We start from the raw sequence: 18089 nt of genomic DNA on the forward strand, positions 1-18089 counted from the left end.
ACGGCCAAAGGAGAGCCCGAGCATGAGCCCGCGGGCCGAGATGGGCCGCCACACGATGCACACACCGACGGAGCTCGTACTCTTACGTGGCGAGCTACCGACCTCGTTTGCTGGCGCGCGTCGGCGCCCCGACGTGTCGCACCGACCGGCGTCGGCTGGACCGACCTTGCCCCACGCCACCAGCGCGACATCGGTGCGCCTCACCTCTCTATACCATGGATGCGATACGAGTATGCATGTGTACAGGCGTCCATGCAGCAGCGACTGGTCCTATCGCCACGCGCCGAGACGGCGGCGGTAGTACGTGGGCCGATCCTGGCGTCGGCTCATATTGCTTGTGGTGTAGCCACCACCAGCCATGCGACCGGCGCGTGCCGCTTCGGCGGCGCCGACACGCCCGCAACAACAATCCAATCCTCGGAGTAGACACCCCATGTCATTTCTCTATGGCTGACGCATGATCTGTCTTGCTTGGTGTAGATTTGCTGCGGCCTAAGAGCAGTACGGCCCAGCGTAAGCTCTTGCAGACAACCAGAGACAGCCACGATGCGCTCGGTGCCGTCGGCGATCCTACAGAACGCGGCAACAGCAACAACAACCAAGACGATACAAAGCTGGCGCCACGACCACCTGCGGCGCGCCTTCATGCGCCGCCGTCGCAGTTGCAAGACGTCGGCGGCTCCAGCAAACGCTTCAAGATGGCAGCAGTGGTCATTGGCATGACAGCCAAACTCGACCTTCGCCCGGAAGCGGCCCCTTTGACACCCGAAGCCAATCACGACGACAGTACAGCACTCCGCGAGAGAATGCGATCGCGCGTCGCGCCCAAGCACACACCGCGGGAGCAGCTCCGCGCCTTTCTCGAAGCGCCATCCAACACAGCAAACGACACCTTTTACTACGCTGTACCGGCGCACCAGCTCTCACCCTTTGCGCGCTACGACCCGTACACGCTCGTGCCCGTGCCCTTTGTACGCACTGTGCCAATGACGCTGTGCTGATCCCTTACATGTAGCACACTGTGTACGCCAACCACGCGCATGTGACGACGCCCGAGCCGCTGCAATTCACGAGCGACGACCGCATCATTGACACGCATATCAAGTGCGACTTTTACGTGATCCATGACACGGGTCTGCTCTTCTACTGCAAGGCGAACGCGACGGTCGAGTACCAATCCAAAGCCGAGTGGGACCGCGAGTGCCGGGTGTTTGCCGCCGTCTCCAACATTGCGCTCTTCCAAAAGTAGCTCTCTCGAAACGAATCGGCGGCTAAGGCAAGGGTTAGGTACCGCGGGCTCAAGGCGCTGGTGTGCTGGAAGCGCTACTACCGCCGGCACAAATTTGCAACTGCCCAAGACGCCATTCAAAACAAGCTGTACTTTTGCAACCCGGTATTGTACGCGACCATGGTGCACATTCGCAACAAGCTCCTGCCGTTCACGGACCTCACGCTCTTTGAACCAAGTAACAACAGTGTCCGTGCCCCCTCAGCCTTTGTGCATACCCACGTACGACGCCAGCGACTTCATCGAGAGACGTAACCATGCTTTGTAGCGGCGCCGCGTCATTGAGATAGCAACCCGCGTGACCGACCTCGCGAATGGCCTCCGCGATCTCCTCGCGACGATCGCGCGCGAATATTTGTCGCAATACTCGACGACCGAGTCGGTCATTACGCATGCCGAGACCTGCTTCACGTCCCGGAAAAGCACAGTGTTTCATGTTGACCAGCTCAAGCGCACGTCGGGCCACGACGCAACGAAGCGCCACGACTCACCGCCAAAAAAGCGCCGCCACCGGCTCCAGTCGCTCGTGTCCGGCACCGCCGTCGACATTGATATGAACGCCATCCGCGCCGAGCTGCAGCGGAATCGGTTCCGATACCAAGTCAACGAAGCCAAGCGCACGCATGCGCCGGCGGTCGACCAAGTAAAATGGTCGATTGCGGCCGTGAAGCGCGCACGCTGCCTCGAACTCGCGCATTTTATCACCCGGGTGGACTTTATGCTGCTCGACATGTACCAAGACATGGTCGTTCGCAGCGCGCACCACCTCGTGACCGTGCTTGCAATCGCATCGGGCGCCAAGGGCCCATCGCTCTTGCTCTCGAAAGAGGCCTATATCAAGGCGTACCGCCGCTTTGATACCTTTGGCACCGAGTCAATGAACACGGCGCAGCTCACGCGCTTGTTGCAGTTTGTGTTTGATGGCAAGCTCCAAGGCGACGCCCTCCACCACCGCGTCGCTGCGTTCATCGCTGCTTTGACAGCAACGGCGACGGCGACATTAGCCTCGACGAGTTCTCCCATGGCCTCGATATCTTGCTGGACCAAGAACGTATGCTCGCGATCGATCCGGATTTGATGAGCGTCTACGAGAGCTCGCAAAAGGTGCGTTGCGTGATTTTTTCCGTCGCTTTTCGCAGCGGCGATCGGGCGACGTACTATGTCATTCCACGTGCGTCACGCACGTGTGTGGATGCGCGAGGGGCTGCCATGCTGCATTTCACTCATTCTTTTGTATTTTACTGCATTTACTGCATTTCACTACATTTCTTCATTTTCTTCATTTTGCTTGCCTTATCGATTCAAGTCGAGCCTCTCTAACACAGTACGTTATCGGTGTAGGTCGACGTGCTTCGCCCAGAGCCGCTCTTTGAAGTCGATTTGAGCCTTGGTGGTGACGAGACGCTCGCATTCACGCCGGCATTGTGCGAGCTCGGCCAGAGCATTACAGCGACGCTCAACGGCTTCTTTGACGTGTGCGCACATGTGACGCGCCTCGTGCACTGCCCCGTCCTCCTGCCCTACCTCACGTTTGCATACGAAGTCCGGTCGACCGAGGTCGGCGCGATGCCATTGGATGAAAAGGAAGTGACGCGCGTGCCGTCGCTCCTCCACGAGCGCGCCAGCCAAGATGCGGCGTTTCTCTTGGTCGCGTCGCAGATTGACGAGATCGTCAAGGACGCGACCTGCGCTGCACACGCATACGCCAAGTGCTTTGAGAGCCTGCGGACGTCGCACGTTGGTAACAATGGCATCGACTTTGACCTCGTTGCGACGCAGCACCGCCATGGCATGTACCCGCTCGCGCTCATGCAAACCGACATTGAGCGCTTCCAGCACAATGTACCATATTGTCTTATGAGTTCGCATCTGAATCCCGCGGCGTAGCAAGCCAAACTCGACGACCTCGTCACACGACAAGACATTCAGGTACAGTGGTAGCATCAACGTCCTTCGGCCATGCGAACGCGCGGTAGCTCATTCGCGTGCACACGTTGGGCTTGAAGGCGCAGCTCGTGCCGTCGCCCGGTCGGTGCCTCCATGAATACGCTCGCGTGCTCCCGATTTTGGCCGAAACCAACTGCAAGGATCTCCTCTCGTACATTGAAATCGCATCGACCAAGATCCAACGGCCCGCGTCAAGAACGCTGGACGCGTTCGTGGCCTACCTCTTGAACCTCCACGTACAGGAAGCGCTTTCGTGCTGCTGACATGACGACGATGGCGTGTTGTAGGAGGTCACCGAAGAGCTCTTGACCAAAGACCACGAAGCGGCGCAGATCACGTCTTACTTTGACGTGTTGCACTTTGCCGGCTTTGCCGTGCCCGATCATACGCAAGCGGCGTACGATCTCTGCGGGCCCGAGCTCTCGACGCTCAAGGCCAACGCGACGACGTGTCTTGCGCGGCGCGACACCGACATCCGCGACTACGCGGGTCTCCTCACGCAGACCATCGAGCACGTCTGTTCGATGCGACCTTTCCACTCGGTTGACATGATATATTGATAGTTGGACGCCAACATCGAGTATTTGGCGACCGACGCGCGCTCGGACCAAGTGTGCGACGGCGCCATGGACGCGGAGAAGGCGCTTGCGTTCGCAAAGCACCTCCAGGAGGCGGCGCAGGACCAGGAGCGCAAGGCGAAGCGTCTCGTGTACATGCGCGGTCTCTTCAACTCGTTCTTGCCCAACGTGCTGCCGGAAACGTCGCTTTTCGCGTCGCTACCGCCCTTGTTACACGACCTTTCGCTCAAGCACGTAGGATGCCAGCCAAAGAATGTGCCAGCAGAATGAATAATGCCTCTAGGACGTGTGGGCGCTCGTCACCGAGACGGAAGAGACGCTCGCACGCTGGGGCCCGAGTGCGCTCCACGATCTCCCCATCAACGAAATGAACCTCTTGCTCGAGCAGCTCACCGACATTCTCGGGCGTATGGTGGAGAAGTACGCGACGTTGCCATTGACACGCCGGCTCCGCAAGCTCCAATCGTCGATAGCCCACGTGGCACCGATCGTCCGCGATCTCTGCAGCGACCATCTCGACGACCGGCACTGGCAGCGCCTTGAAAACAAACTGGGTGTCAAGTTCGAGTACGAAGTTGACACGCGGGCCTCGGTGTATACGCGCCACTCGGAAATACCGCTGTCGTATTTGATGTCGCTCAACGTCGAGACGGCCAAGGACACAATCCATGAAGTGGTCCAGGAGGCCGCGACCGAAGCCGCGATCAGCAAGAGTCTCCACGAAGCCATCAAAGTCTGGGAAACCAAAGACATTCCGTTTCTGCCACGGCTCGTCGACCACGACACGCGCGAGATCCTCGTGCTCGGCAACACCTCGGACGTCCTCGCCATGCTTGAAGACTCGGACGTACGCCGACTGCATTGGCACATACATTGGAAACGACCATGGTGCTAGGTGCTATTACAAACGATTTTGGGCTCGTCGTACATTCGCCCGATTCAGTCGCTCGCGCTCAAGTGGCGCGACGAGGTCGTCAGCATGACCGAGCTCATCACGCGCCTCGAAGAGTGCCATCGGTACTGGGACCACATGGAGGTCTCGTGGATGCTTTTTCCCACTTCAGTTTGTATCAATGTATCAATCTTAGGTGGTTCTCTCGTCCGAATTTATGCGCGCAGTGCCCGAGCAAGCCATGACGTACAGCCAACTCGAGAAGACGTGGAAGGCCCTTGTCGACAAGATCAGCCGCAATCCGTCGCTGCTCCGAACGGCGCGCGCAACCGGCGTCAAAGAGCAGCTCATCGCGCTCAACCACGGGTTTGGGTCGATTTACAAGCTCCTCGAAGGGTACCTTGCGCTGAAGCGGCAGAACTTTCCACGCTTCTACGTGCTCTCGGACGCGGAGCTTGCGGAGCTCATTTCCCAATGCCGGGATCCACGCCAGATCCAAAAGTACTTGCACTATGTCTTCCCGTGCATTCAGTACCTCGAGTTTGGCGTCGACGACAAGAGCCAAGACATTGTCGCGGCGCATGCTCCCCGGCTTCCGTACCCAGAAGTCATTACGCTCGGCAAGAACCTCAAAGCGAGAGGGTATGTCGAGCAGTGGGTCGCGGCCGTGCATCGCCGCCTCCACGAGCGCGTGCAGAAACTGGTGCGGGACAGCATACCGTTCTGGCTCGCCCATCTCGACGAGCCACTGACCTTTGAGATGCTGCGCGACACAGCACTGCAGTGCCTTCTCGTTGGCCAAGACGTTGTCGTCTGCCATCACATGACCGCCGCGCTCACGCATGCGACGACATCGACGCTCACGACCATGTCGATGGCCCATGCAACCCGCCTTGCAACCATGGTGCAGAGTCTTCCGTTGGTCTCACAGCACGCAAGTATCAAGGCCGCCACGCTGCTTCTGCAACAACTCTACTACCGCGATGTCATTGCGGGTCTAAGTGTGTCCAACGGGAAGGACCACCTGCGCTACTTCATACAGGAAGACTCGGGCGATGTGTTTCTCGAGCTCTACGATGTCCGTGTGCCGTACGGGTACACGTATTGCAACCCGACGCGAAGCACACTCGTGCTGTCGCCACTGACGGCGCGCTGTCACCTTGCGCTCTTTAATACGCTGCGGTCGTTCCAGGTACGCGTCATTGGATGATGGGACGAGGTCGGACGGATGTGTCTAGTCGACGCTTGTCTCAGGGCCGATGAATTCGGGCAAGTCGACGATGGTGCAAATGCTGTCGCGGGCGACGGGGCGAGAGCTGCTCCAGACTGTGTGCACGCCGCTCATGCGTCCTTTACAACTCGAGCAGCTCTTGACGGGGAGTCTTCTTCTCTCGGGCACCTTGCTCTTACGGCACGTGGACGGTCTATCGAGCTCGTTACTACAGTACCTTGCACAGCTCATCTCGACCATCTCGGTGCGTGAACGCGATGTGTCAGCATGACATACGCGTCCGACTGACATACCACTATGTGCGTAGAACCATGCGATGGCCAAGCGGCACTTTATCACGCTCGACGACCGCGAAGACCGCGAAGTGCACTTTAGCATCGGCGCAAGCGTTATGATGACGTCCTCGTGCCTCGCCTCGGCCGCACATCGACCTGCGCTCTCGGCGCTTCTCGAGCGCACAATCTCGTTGCCCCTCATTCCGCTCGATATGCAAGTGGCCATGCATGCACTCTTGTACAGCCATGGCTTTGAGGACGTGGCCGATGCCGCCCGTAAGCTCGCGAGCGTGTGGCACGAGCTGCAAGCCGCGATCGCGCGCGAGGCCCCGGAGCTACGACATGTGGCCACGCTCCCCGCAGCGCTGCAAGCGCTGCGACCGTTGGCGCAGCAGCGTCAGAGCGACGCAACGCTAGAGGAAGCACATGGCTTGCAGACGACACTACTTGCCTATCTCAACGAGCACGTGCTCCCGACAGCGCCCGAGGTGCATGCCCACATGACAGCGTTCATCAAGGCGCTGTGGTTCATGTCGCCGCCGCCCCGACCCGTGGCGGGCGAGCCAACAACCGCCGATGCGAGTGTCATCGACCTCTTTGCATCGTGCCTACGCCAAGCGTACGAGAAGCACCAGATCGTACTGACGCCGAGCGTACAGGCGACGGCAACCCGGGTCGCGACGGCCGTTGCGATGTTCCGCACGGTGATCGTGACCGGGGCGCCGAAAGCAGGCAAGACGACAACGATGCATGTGGTGGCCAATGCGCTCAACTGTCTGCAGCCGATTGTGCATGAAGCCTACCCAATGATGGCCGCGTGGGGGCTCGCTACGCCGCATGACACGCGCTTTGTTCGCATCAAGCGCGTTCTGCCAGCGGTATCGCTTTGCATGTCACAATGACGGTATGCATGGAATATGGCATCATGGGTAGGCGCTCTCGCTCGATCGACTGTTTGGGACAAGCGGCGACGGCGAGACATCGATCCTCAAGACACTCTTCCACGAACCCGCGGAGATCTCGAGCTGTCACTTTGTCGTGCCGCCCGAGAACGGCCCCATCACGATCCAAAACGAAGCATTGCCGCCGTTTTTGCAAGAGCTCTTGACCTACCGACAGCGTCGTTGGGTGTGCTTGGACGGTGCCTTAAATGGCCCGTGGATCGAGTCGCTCCTTGGCATGGCATCGTACGGTAGCGCGGGGCACCTCGGGTTGCACCAGCTTCCGCAAGCCACGAAAGGGGTCGTCACGTGCGAGCCGCACGTCTCGCTACTGCTAGAAACTGTCACCCTGGACCACGCTTCGCCGAGCCTTGTCACGAACGTCGGCCTTGTGCATCTCCACGACGATGCGCTGCATCATCTCGTCCTCCAAGGGTTTGTTAAGGGGCTCGCCGCGCGCCCCGGGGTGCCACGGATGATTGCCGAGACGTGTACCAAGTACCTCTGCGACGCGGCGTTCATCGATCGGCTCCTCGAGTGCCAACGACAAGGCTCAATGGCGTATCCCATGGGCCCCGTGCACGCAACACAGAACGTCCTCGCTTTGCTGCAAGCCATGCTCACCAACCACGGAGCGCTGCCGTTCGACGCCATCTTTCAAGCGCCGAGTGAGGCGATGCTGGCCTATGCGGCCAAAGTCGAGCTCGCCGTGCTCTGGAGTCTCCTCTGGGGTCTCGGCGGCGCATTGGACGCTCATACCAAGCGCATGCTCAGCACTGTCTTGGAGCACCACTTTAAGCACCTGGAGGAGGCGTGGCAAACCAACGGAGCCAACAGCAGCCTCTACGACTGTCTCCTCGATCTCTCATCGCAGCGCTTTCACAAGTGCAAAGATTACCTTGCGGCTCCCAACGCGCTCGTTGACGCCCCACTGTTTGCAGTGTACATGCCCCGGGCTGCGAGCACCTTGGTGCACGTAGCCGCCAAGCACGCCCTTCGCGGCGGCGCTCCGGTGCTCGTGTGTGGTGCCCCGGACGCAGGCTCGTCGTCGTGTGTCGTGGATCTGCTCCAGCGCCTCTCGGCGTTCTCTGCGCGCGGCCTCTCGTTGCTCGACACGCCGTGCGAACCTGCAACCGAAGACAAGGCCCGGCTGGCCAACATGCGCCTGAGCACAACGCTGCTCGTGTCGTCCATGGCGGGTCGCATGAAGCGACGGCTCCAGGCTGCAAAAGGCGACCCGGGGCGCCGGGACTCGACGTTTTGGAAGTCGTTCGTGGACGCAACTTGTACGGCTCTGGACACAGGCAACGTTGTCGCAACGTGCTTTGCCCTGACGGCGGCCACGTCATCGGCCACGATCGAAGGGTACCTCGAGCGGTGCTTGCAACGGGAGCGGCGAGCAGTGCTCGAACCGCCGCCCGGTAAAACCATGCTGCTCTTTCTCGACGATCTGCACCTGCCGACTGCAAAAGTACGTGCTTCGTTTCCATGGTCCCTTTGTAAAAAGATCGCATGTACTTTTGGTATAGTACCCGTCGCCGCACACGACGCTTCGGTCGATTCTCGACTGCCACCACGTCTACTTGGGCACGGCTGTCGAGCCGCATACGATCGAGCACACATTGCTGCTTGCCACCGCGCCGCTCAGTGTAACAGCAAGCTTGACCGACCCGAGCCTGCCGTTGGCGCGGCTTCTTGGCCGCTTCTTTCCGCTGGTGCTGGACACCATGACATCAACCGATGTGTATCAGGTAGATCGATGATTCCAACCATGCTTGTGTAATATCTCTGCTCGGTGTAGCTGGTGCAGCCACTCTTTGCGAGTCACTTTGAGCGGCCCGACGTCCGGTACCACGTGTCGATTCGGCAGCAAGTCGGTGTTGTCCTTGCGGTCTCGATCGATTGTTTTTCAACCTCCAGGCCAAGACACCCCACTTTCGGCTGCAGCATTTATTGGGTTTTTTACAGCACCTCGTGACGCCAACACCAACGTCTCTACTTGATATTGCAAGCCTCGTGCGACTGTGGCACCACGAAGCACAGCGTGTCTTCTACGACGCGTCGCCGCTAACGGCCACGGTCGCAAGTGAAATCGACAAGAGCCTGACCTTGCTTTGCGACCGCACGTCGACAAGCAATGCGGCATTTGCCAACGATGCGATCTGGACGTACTATCCGCACGGCTTGCTGCCTGGCACCAAAGAGCCCGCTGAGGTGCACGCTGCAGCCCGCGCGATCGCTCGTCGTCAGAGTTCCAAATCGCTCGTGTCTCCCGCACCCGTGTCGCTGCCACTGCCCATCGATTCGCTTGACGGGCATGTCTACGGAGAGCTCGTGACGGGCAGTGACGCGATCGAAGCCGACATTGACCGTCTTCAAGCGGCCTTGGCTCCGCATGTCCCGCCGTCCTATGCGCTCACACCCTCCGCGGTGCGATTCTTGAATCGGCGTTGATCAGTCTCTGATGCTGCACTAGGTGCTGCCACTTTTACGCCTATGTCGCCTGCTTGGCGCCCCGGGACGCCGGTGCCTCTATGTTGGCGATGCTGGCTGCGGCAAGCCATCCCTCGTGGCCGCCGCGGCCCACCTCCTAGGGCATCAATGCCTGCACTACAAGGTATGTCGACTTCTTTTCTAAGCCGTACGACACCTCGACTGCGCGCGTAGGGAGGCGACGAGAGATGGCGAGACGTGGTGCAGCGCGGCGTGCGCAGCGCCGGTGTCGAGCAGTGCGACGTGACGCTCGTGGTGGAACACAGCGTGTACATGTCCGAGAGCCAATTCGACGATCTCATGCAGCTATTGCTGGGGCGCGAAGTACCATTGCTCTTCTCGGCCGACGACCAGGACGCGGTGCGACGCCCATGCTTCTTGTATCGATGCCAATCGGGTCGAGTAGATGGCACGGCAGGTGCGCGACGACAAGCTCGCGCACTTATCGCGCAAGCACGCCGAGCAGCTCGCGCTCCTCGTTGGCGCCAACGCGGATCCGTCGCTCGAATCCAAGCTGCAAAAGCAACGGGATGCGCTTCTCAACGTACAACACGGCGAGACGGACGACGTGTTGCGGCAGTTTGAAGCCAACGTCGATGTCAACCTCGCATCGGTGCTGCCCATTACCAAAGCCAACGGCGTCTTGTCCGGCATCTGGGCCGACATTTTGCGTGCGGCGCAGCGAAACCTCCGCGTCGTCGTCGTCTTGACACACGACGACCTTCGGCGCCTCGTCCAACGCGCGCCCAAGCTCGCGACGGCGGTTCCCATTGCCACCGCGTCGGTGCTGCCGCATCCGTCGATCCACGCGATCTGCCGCGGCCATGTGTTTCGGGCGTGGCAAAAGTACCGCTCGCGCGTGGTTCCGGGCGAGAAGGACCTGGAGGTCCTGGCGGCGATTGGTGCCATGTGCCACATCTCAGCCTCGGCGGTCGCCACATGCGCGTTGACGCTGCGTGGAATCGCGCTGTTTGCAAATCAAGTGTTTGCTTCGCTCGAGCGCCTCTCAGCCGACGTCGGTGCGTACATGGAGCGACCGAAAGCATACCTCGAGCTTCTCGCCAAGCTACACGCCGAGGTGCGAGCGTTTGCAAGGACACTATTGTACACTTTTGTACTACAATTGTAGGTGGACCACGCCAAGGCGACGGAAGCGACGCTTGTCGCAACGATGGAGACCACGGTCGCCGGTATCGCAGCGAAAAAGGCCGTGCTCACAACGCACCAAACGAGCGCCGATCACGTACACGCCATGTCGTCGACATGTCATGGATGCTACAGAGACATGTCTAGTTGCGGCATCGTCTGCGCGAGCAAAAGCTCGAGGTCGACGCGCATGTGGCCGCCACGAACGAGATGGACCATGCGACGCAGACCGATCTCAAGGACGCCCTCCGGACGCTCGACGACGCCAACGTGGCCGTCGCGTCCTTGGACAAGCGCTTCATTACCGAGATCAAGTCGTTTATTCACCCGCCGCTGCTCGTGCACCTCGTCTTGAATGCGGTGTGCGTCCTCTTCAACGTCGACGCGAGCTGGGAGAACGCGCGGCGTCTCTTGAGCGACGTCAACTTTGTGTCGTCGCTGATTGGCTACAACAAGGTACGACATGAAGATAGCACCGGTGATGTTAGCATGGATATGCGGCGTAGGACAATGTGTCGGATGTCATTTTGGACAAGTTGTCGCCGTTCATGTCGGACCCGAGCTTTTCTAAAGACGAAGTCGTCAAGCAAAGTGTGGCCGCGAGCACGATGGTCGTATGGATCTCGGCCATCTACGAATATAGCCGTGTGCGCAAGTTGGTGCAGCCCAAGCTCGACCTCCTCGCGGCGTCGCAAGCCAACCTCCGCGGACTCGTCAAGGCCTTTACCGACTGCCAAGCACAGCTCGACGCGGCCGACGCGGCGTCAACCGACCTCGAAACCAAGATTCAAATCGACATGCAAGCCAAGGTTCGAAGCGATGCATCCTGTAGCGTGGATCCCTCAGGCGGCGCCGTGTAGAAAGAGCTCCAGGAGCGCATTGACAGCGCTCGGTATGTGGCCCGGCAAGGCGCGGCCGTGCTCTCGCTGCTGACCGTCGAGACCGCGGCCATGACGGCTTCGCTGGACGAGGTGCCTTTTACATGACCACAGCGCCTTGCATGAAGTGATGATGGCCTAGATGCTCGAGATGGAGGCAACGCTGTTGGTGGAAGCCGCGCTGACTGCGGCGATCGTCGTCTTCATGCCCAGCATCCACCGGGAGGCGCGCGTGTCGCTCTTGAACCACTGGCGCAGTGACGTCTCGGCGACCTACCGCGTCCATCCGACGCTCTCGATCGTTGCCGAGGGGACGCCGCCTCCCTGGGCGCGCTGGCTCTTTGAGATTGGCATCTTTTCTTCGCGCGTGCACATGACGACTGCTGTCGCGCTGGCTCATGCGACGAGCATCGTTTTGATCACGAACTTGTCGACCGAGATGGAAACCTTGCTCCTCAACGTGCTCGCAGTCGACGACGCACCCTATAGCGTGCTACACGGGACGACAAAAGACATGCGGACCGTCTTCGAGGCGTGTGCCGCATCCGGCACACCGGTTGTTGTCCACGACGTGACGCCGACAACGATCGAGACCGTACCGGCGATGATATGTGATTGGATGATGCATGTTGAACTATTACATTAGGTTGTGGACACATTGGCGCGCACCGACGCGTCACGCAAGTTTCGCCTCGTGTGCACCTCCCGTCTGCCATCAGCAGCCTTTTGCGGCTATGACGGACTCGTCGTCGACGCTGCCCTCGCGTCCGACGCGGTCGAGGTACTTGGTTGTGTGTTTTTAGGACGGTACACAACCAAAGGGGGTAGGTGATGCTGCTGGACGACATGTGCCGCGAGAATGTCGCCAACGCCAGCCGCAAGAGTGCCTGTAGTGCGACCCGCAGCCTTCAATCCGCGACGCTCGAACTCCGCGACGGACAAGACAGCGTCATGCACCATCTTCGAGACATTGTACACTATTGTCATGTTTCAAAGGATTCAACCCATCACGTGTAGTTGGCAACACTCAAGTTTACGGCGGCCGACATGGACAAGCTCAAGGATCTCTGCGCCCACAATGTGCGCATTCGGTCCGCGATGGCGGACGACGAAGCGGCGCTGGCGTCCGCCCTGAACGTGTACAAGTCGGCTGCAAGCCAGCGCTTGGCGCGCGTGGGTGCGCACGTCTTTGCTGCGCTGCCAACGCCATTGCCTCTTCCGCTCAACGGCTATCGCAAGCTCTACCTCCAGCTTCTGGTATATTGCTTTGCACTATGTCAATCGGTGGCCGACTCACCATATGTGCGTAGACACCCGAAAAGTGGCGGTCCCCGGAAGAGTGGCTTGCGCTCGCGCTGGACCACCTCGCGCTGTCGATCCACGCCTCTGAATGGCCAGCATTTCTGTGGCGGCTGGCGCTACGCTGGCACGACGAAAACGTCCCGCCCCGGCCAGCGTCCGGAGCTCTATCGGCACCGTCCATATCGCCGACGACGACCACAAGCGGACTGCGCAGCTTTACGCAGCTGCAACTCGATGTCTTCTTACCCCGTGGCCTGGCAAATGCAACGAGCCCGCACATACTCGAGGTTCTTCAAGCGAGTACGGTCGAAGATCTTTTGACCGCGCTGCAAGTGCAAATGCCAATGGCCAAGCGGCGCCGACCACGGCCAGAGGACCACGACACCATTGACGTGCTGAGTGCGTTTTTGCAAAGTGCCAATCCATCCAGCATCCACATCGCTCTCCTCTTGCAGCTGCTCTGGCCGTCACCCCGCCTTGCGAGCTTTACGACCGAGTTTGTCGCGACAACACTCGGGCTCGGGAAGCTCGAGACGCGGCTCTCGCCTACCGTGTGGTACCAAAAAGGGTCGTCGCGGGACTTGGCGCTCTACTATCGCAGTATCGTGACGACTGCGCTCCCCACCTCGCGCGCCTACCTTGCGCTCATGCTGGACGTCACAACGCCCATGCAAGCCCAGCACAAGGTACTGCACTCGCTTCTCCAGCGGCCGCTGCTCGCTGCGCCCGAGGCACCCTTTACCCTACCCGCGTTCGACTTGAGCTGGAACCAAAAGCTGCTCTGCGTCGAGTCCATCCAGCAACTGCTCTATCTTGACGACAATGCGCCGCTCATGCTGACGCAGTACGCGTGGCGAGGTCTCTACATCGCCGACCCCGAGAGGCTCCACGCGTATGTGCAGCACTACCGGCATGACACGCGACTGGCCGGGGCGCTTGCCCACGACGACGGCGCGCCACCATCGGCGGTGGCCGACGCCGCCACGCTGCACGTTTGGCACCCGAATACGACCGTGCCGCCAACGATTGCACCCTACATGTGGTACATGGCGCCACCGCCTGTGACACCCTTTGCCCGAGCGCTCCGCGATACCGTATTGCAGCTGGCCTCCATCCCGTTCTCGACGCGGGTCGCCGAAGCGCTTCTCGGGGCGCCGCTCACCGAGAGCGCACGAAACACGCTTGGCATTGTGATCTGGCGTGTCCTCTGCAGCCTCTGCTTCTTCCACGCAACGCTCCTGGTACGTCGCTGGTTATGCGATCGTCGGCGCATCAAAACGATGTAGGTGCGCCATGAGACGGTCGTTGGCGCGGCGGTCGACGTGGCGGCGCCGGAGATGAGCGATGTGACGCTCTGCGTGCTCGAGCTTATCGGGCCCGTGCTCACGGCGCTCACGCGGCAGTATGCACAGCGACGAGACGACGCAGCCGACCCTTTTAGCGGTCTCGACTGGCCTCGCTTGCGTCGCCGTCTTCTACAGTGCGTGTATTCCCGCAAAGGCACGACGAACCGCGGGTGGGGCCTGTTAAATGGGCTCTTGGCCGAGGTTTTGGGTCCCAACCTCGTGTCATTGGACGCGTCACGGTTGCAATCCCGCTTTCAGCTCCCATTGCATAGCTTCTACGCCATCTTTCACGATCGACAAGCGCTCTCTTCGGCAGAAGATTATGTCCGTCTCCTCTGCGACTTGGCGGCGACGGCGTCGTTCGAGTGGCCTGATGTCCGTATCTCGCGCGCCCCCTCGACGCCAAGCGTGCACGAAATGCTGCTATCGACCGAGCGGCGCATGCAGGACGACGTCGTGGCCGAGTTTACTGCCATTTTACAGTGCCTGCACGCGCGCGTTCCGAGTCCACTGGTGCTCAAACTGCACCCGCGGAATGCCAGCAACAAGCCGACGCCGATGCGAAGTCTCTGCAAAGCGGTTGTGCGTCTCTACGAAAGCGACATCGCGACGTTGACGACGGCGCTGGCAGCGCTCTCGCTACCACATGGTGTGCGCTATCGCGAGCTGCCGCCATCCGTCCAGTCGGACATGACACTGCTGCTGCAAGACAAGGTGCCACGCCGGCTGGCACTACGTGGCCTGCGCGTTGGCACCTTGTCGCTCTCAGGCTACTTGGATGCCATCGAGCGCCACAAAGCGTTTCTGCAGACGTGGTGGGACGAAGACGATACCGAGTGGTCCTGCCCAAGTGTGCCGTCGCTCGATGTACAGAGGTCGTCTTGAGATCACGTCGCTCATGGTTGCATGCTTCTAGGAGCTACTTGCATCGTTTCTCCTCACGTACGGCGTGCAGTGCAACCGCGACGTGGCTCAAATCAGCGTCGTCGTCGACGTCTATGCGGCCACGGCCGCGATCCCCACAAGTCGGCGGCGCTGCGAGTCCATGGTCCTCACAGGCCTCACACTACTCAATGCAGCCCCCAATGCCGCGCTGGGCATTGACCCTGTCGCTGGCCACGAGGTGCCCGTGAAGCTGCTTGTCCATGCGGTCGAGACGCCACCGACCGATCGGAGCACGATGATGCCGTGCCCGATCCTTGCCAGTCGCGTCGATGACGCGACCGTCGTCGGCACTTTGGCGCTGTGCGTGTCGACGCCATCGGTTGCCACGTGTCCGCTGCTCGTCGTGTCGCCATAAGAAACAAGACCCATGTGTTTAGCAATAGTACTACGTTGCTGTTGATGGAAAGGAGTAGAGTACATGGAGAGAACGACGGGGTATTAGATGTGCATGGCCTTGGGCATCACAATGGCCTTTTGGCCAAGCTTGTGCGGGCTCACGGCCGACACGATATGGGCCGGTGCGTGCGCCTTGGGCGCCTCGTCGTGCACGTCGTGCTTCTTGCGGAACGCGTCCTGCTGCTCGTCCGAGATGGCCTTGGGCGTGTCGACCGTGTCGTACGAGTTGATCGAGAGCGACCGCGTCCGGATCGGCGCAACCGTCGGCGCATGATGCTTGCCGATCGGCGCCGAGTCAATGTCAATGTCGCTGGGCATCGTCATGGGCGTCTGCGTCTCCATGCGTCTTTGTCGGCGGCGAAGCTTATTGATAAATGCAATCTCAGAAACATCCCCGGGCCTCCACACGTACTTGAAGTTTGTATGCGACGACACCCGTATCTTTCTTTTCCCCCGCGCCCCGGGCCGCGAGAACCGTTTCGTGACGTTTAAATAGTGTTGCATTCGAAACCCAGCTGCCGTCGGCTTGTGTACCGGTAGTTGGGTGTACCGGTAGTATCGAGGTGGCCAAGTCGTGCACCGAACCTGCCACATGCTTGCGATGCGTTGGTTTGACGACGTGTTGGGGCTATCGGCATGTTGTGTCCTACTAAATAAAGGGGAGAAGGCCTCGGGTCAAGGTTCAAAGTAATAGTGTGCGTTGAAGATAGTGTTCGAATTGTGGATGTGGGTGTAAGCTAGATGTCGCACACTATTGCGCATCTTGCCCTGACGTCACACTATTTCTAGAAAAGGCTCTCCGGATACAGCTGGTGGCACAGTATCCGGACAATTGGGAACCGACGGCCATGGACCAGATCGCGCAGCTCCAGGAGGACATCCACAAGCTCAAGAAGGTCGTCGATGGCATCTTCGAGAAGATGTAGGGTGCTGTACGATGGACTTCTTGCTCATTCTCACGGCGTAGCGACTCGGACAAGTGCAGCGCGGCCGATGTCTATGGTACGGCACACGAAGGCGGTCGCCATGCTCATGCATCCCATCCTTAGCCGATAAGGACAAGGCCATCGAGATGATCAACCGCCTCTGTACCAAGGTACGCGTGTGTATAGCCAGCCACGGCGCGCCCACCGCAGGCCTGTAGATGGGCGAATCCGACATGCTCGACCTCACCACGTCGCCCGCCAAGGACATTGGCGCCGACGTCGTCCAGGTACTACTACGTCAATCCTCATTCCATAGAGCGCTCGTTTCTCACGCGCGTGTGCAGGAACTAAAGGAGAAGATCACCAAGCTCCAGAGCGAGCGCATGAGCCTGCACCGGCGAACGGAGGCGTGCGTCAAGGGCCTTTTTTAGCTTACTAGCAACACTACCACCACCAACAACTTGTCTATGTCGAGTGGCCCGCGCAATTGACCTCGTCTTCGCCCCGGTTCGAGTCGAGCGATGGGCGTCTCGCCTTTAGCACCTGCCCATAAATCTGCATTCTTCCTGCACCTCGTAAGAAACACGCTGCCGGGACTTGGACATGCACGTTGCTGCTTGTGGCCATGGCGGCGGCGACGCCATAAGCGACCTGCCTGTCCCCCTCCACGCCGGCGCCAGTGGATTTCTAAAGCGACGTGTAATGGCCCGTCGGACCATGATGCAATCTCCGTTTCCACCAATCGGGGCCGCGCCCTGAAGCTCAATTGAGCGCCCCATGTTCAGCGTATGAATCGAGGTCTCTATGCAAGTGGCTATAGACGCGGCGCTTCGTTGCGTGCACTCTCAATTCTTGAAGCCGCAATTGAGTTTCATTAAAAGACGCACTTGCTGTTTGTATGGAGCGTATCCGGATTGAGCAATCGGTAGGGGGCGGTTGTCCGGATACGGGGCGCAAGAGCCAAGGTGAGGTTTACAGTCAGCAAATCCAGTCAATCACTTTCCTTATCCGAGACTACGATGCGTGTGGTACAGATCCTCCAGCGCAGCGGCCGCGTGCTCGGCGCCCGCTCCACCGTCGCCGCCCGCGCCTTCTCTTCCCTGCCCGACCATGAGGTCGTCGGCCTCCCGGCCTTGTCCCCGACCATGGAGATGGGCACGATCTCGGCGTGGTTGAAGAAGGAAGGCGACAAGATCAGCGCCGGCGACGTCATTTGCCAGGTCGAGACCGACAAGGCCGTCGTCGACTTTGAGGCCCAGGACGACTCGTACCTCGCCAAGATTCTCAAGCCCGAGGGCACGGCCGACATCAAGGTACATGCGATTGCGGACGAGAACATGCCGGTTGATGATGATGGTGATGATGTAGGTCGGCGAGCCCATCTTTGTCACGGTCGACGATGCCAGCTCGGTCGCTGCCTTGGCCACGTTTACGGTCGGTGCCAACGCTGCGCCGGCGGCGCCTGCTCGGCAGCGGCCGCGCCCGTGGCCGCGGCGCCTGAGACT

The 18089-nt window shown here is 60.0% G+C and overlaps 4 protein-coding genes across 4 annotated transcripts in view; 3 read left to right on the forward strand and 1 right to left on the reverse strand.

Annotated features, from left to right (window-relative positions):
• Positions 1–22: 22 nt before the first annotated feature.
• SPRG_12676 (hypothetical protein) lies at positions 23–15641 on the forward strand (the record flags this gene model as incomplete). Its single annotated transcript, XM_012351728.1, has 36 exons — positions 23–193; positions 247–297; positions 347–422; positions 481–971; positions 1016–1245; positions 1288–1510; positions 1557–2251; positions 2293–2392; positions 2630–3130; positions 3176–3217; positions 3265–3471; positions 3523–3750; positions 3799–4047; positions 4097–4660; positions 4709–4849; positions 4902–5897; positions 5944–6180; positions 6244–7089; positions 7145–8623; positions 8682–8903; positions 8954–9025; positions 9073–9582; positions 9629–9769; positions 9820–10005; positions 10052–10723; positions 10775–10888; positions 10939–11247; positions 11298–11600; positions 11652–11762; positions 11812–12264; positions 12316–12450; positions 12498–12641; positions 12687–12926; positions 12980–14212; positions 14258–15184; positions 15234–15641. The coding sequence occupies 36 exons, from the start codon at positions 23–25 to the stop codon at positions 15615–15617; spliced, it is 13683 nt and encodes a 4560-aa protein (XP_012207118.1). The 3' UTR covers positions 15618–15641.
• On the reverse strand, positions 15604–16030 carry SPRG_12677 (hypothetical protein). The gene has a single exon (XM_012351729.1). It carries the CDS (start codon positions 15998–16000, stop codon positions 15701–15703), a length of 300 nt encoding a protein of 99 aa, XP_012207119.1. The 5' UTR covers positions 16001–16030; the 3' UTR covers positions 15604–15700.
• A 427-nt stretch (positions 16031–16457) lies between these two features.
• SPRG_12678 (hypothetical protein) lies at positions 16458–17098 on the forward strand. Its single transcript, XM_012351730.1, has 5 exons — positions 16458–16580; positions 16626–16660; positions 16708–16754; positions 16803–16871; positions 16929–17098. Exons 1-5 carry the CDS (start codon positions 16507–16509, stop codon positions 17013–17015), a joined length of 312 nt encoding a protein of 103 aa, XP_012207120.1. The 5' UTR covers positions 16458–16506; the 3' UTR covers positions 17016–17098.
• Positions 17099–17603: 505 nt separating this feature from the next.
• Positions 17604–18089, forward strand: part of SPRG_21178 (hypothetical protein) — a gene marked incomplete at both ends in the record, with an annotated part of 1516 nt that continues 1030 nt past the window's right edge. Inside the window, 2 exons of the mRNA XM_012351749.1 lie at positions 17604–17897; positions 17953–18018. Coding sequence (XP_012207139.1) covers positions 17604–17897; positions 17953–18018 — 360 coding nt within the window. The remainder of the gene's footprint in view (positions 17898–17952; positions 18019–18089) is intronic.

Source organism: Saprolegnia parasitica, assembly GCF_000151545.1.
Source record: "Saprolegnia parasitica CBS 223.65 unplaced genomic scaffold supercont2.85, whole genome shotgun sequence".
In the NCBI taxonomy this organism is placed as follows: Eukaryota; Oomycota; class Saprolegniomycetes; order Saprolegniales; family Saprolegniaceae; genus Saprolegnia; species Saprolegnia parasitica.

Excerpts from the sequence above, each read along its gene's own strand:
- SPRG_12677 (XM_012351729.1), bottom strand. The coding sequence starts at position 16,000 with ATGGAGACGCAGACGCCCATGACGATGCCCAGCGACATTGACATTGAC.
- SPRG_12678 (XM_012351730.1), top strand. The coding sequence starts at position 16,507 with ATGGACCAGATCGCGCAGCTCCAGGAGGACATCCACAAGCTCAAGAAG. Across the intron at positions 16,581-16,625 it reads GATGGCATCTTCGAGAAGAT|CGACTCGGACAAGTGCAGCG; the intron begins GTAGGGTGCTGT and ends CTCACGGCGTAG. Across the intron at positions 16,755-16,802 it reads TCAACCGCCTCTGTACCAAG|ATGGGCGAATCCGACATGCT; the intron begins GTACGCGTGTGT and ends GCAGGCCTGTAG.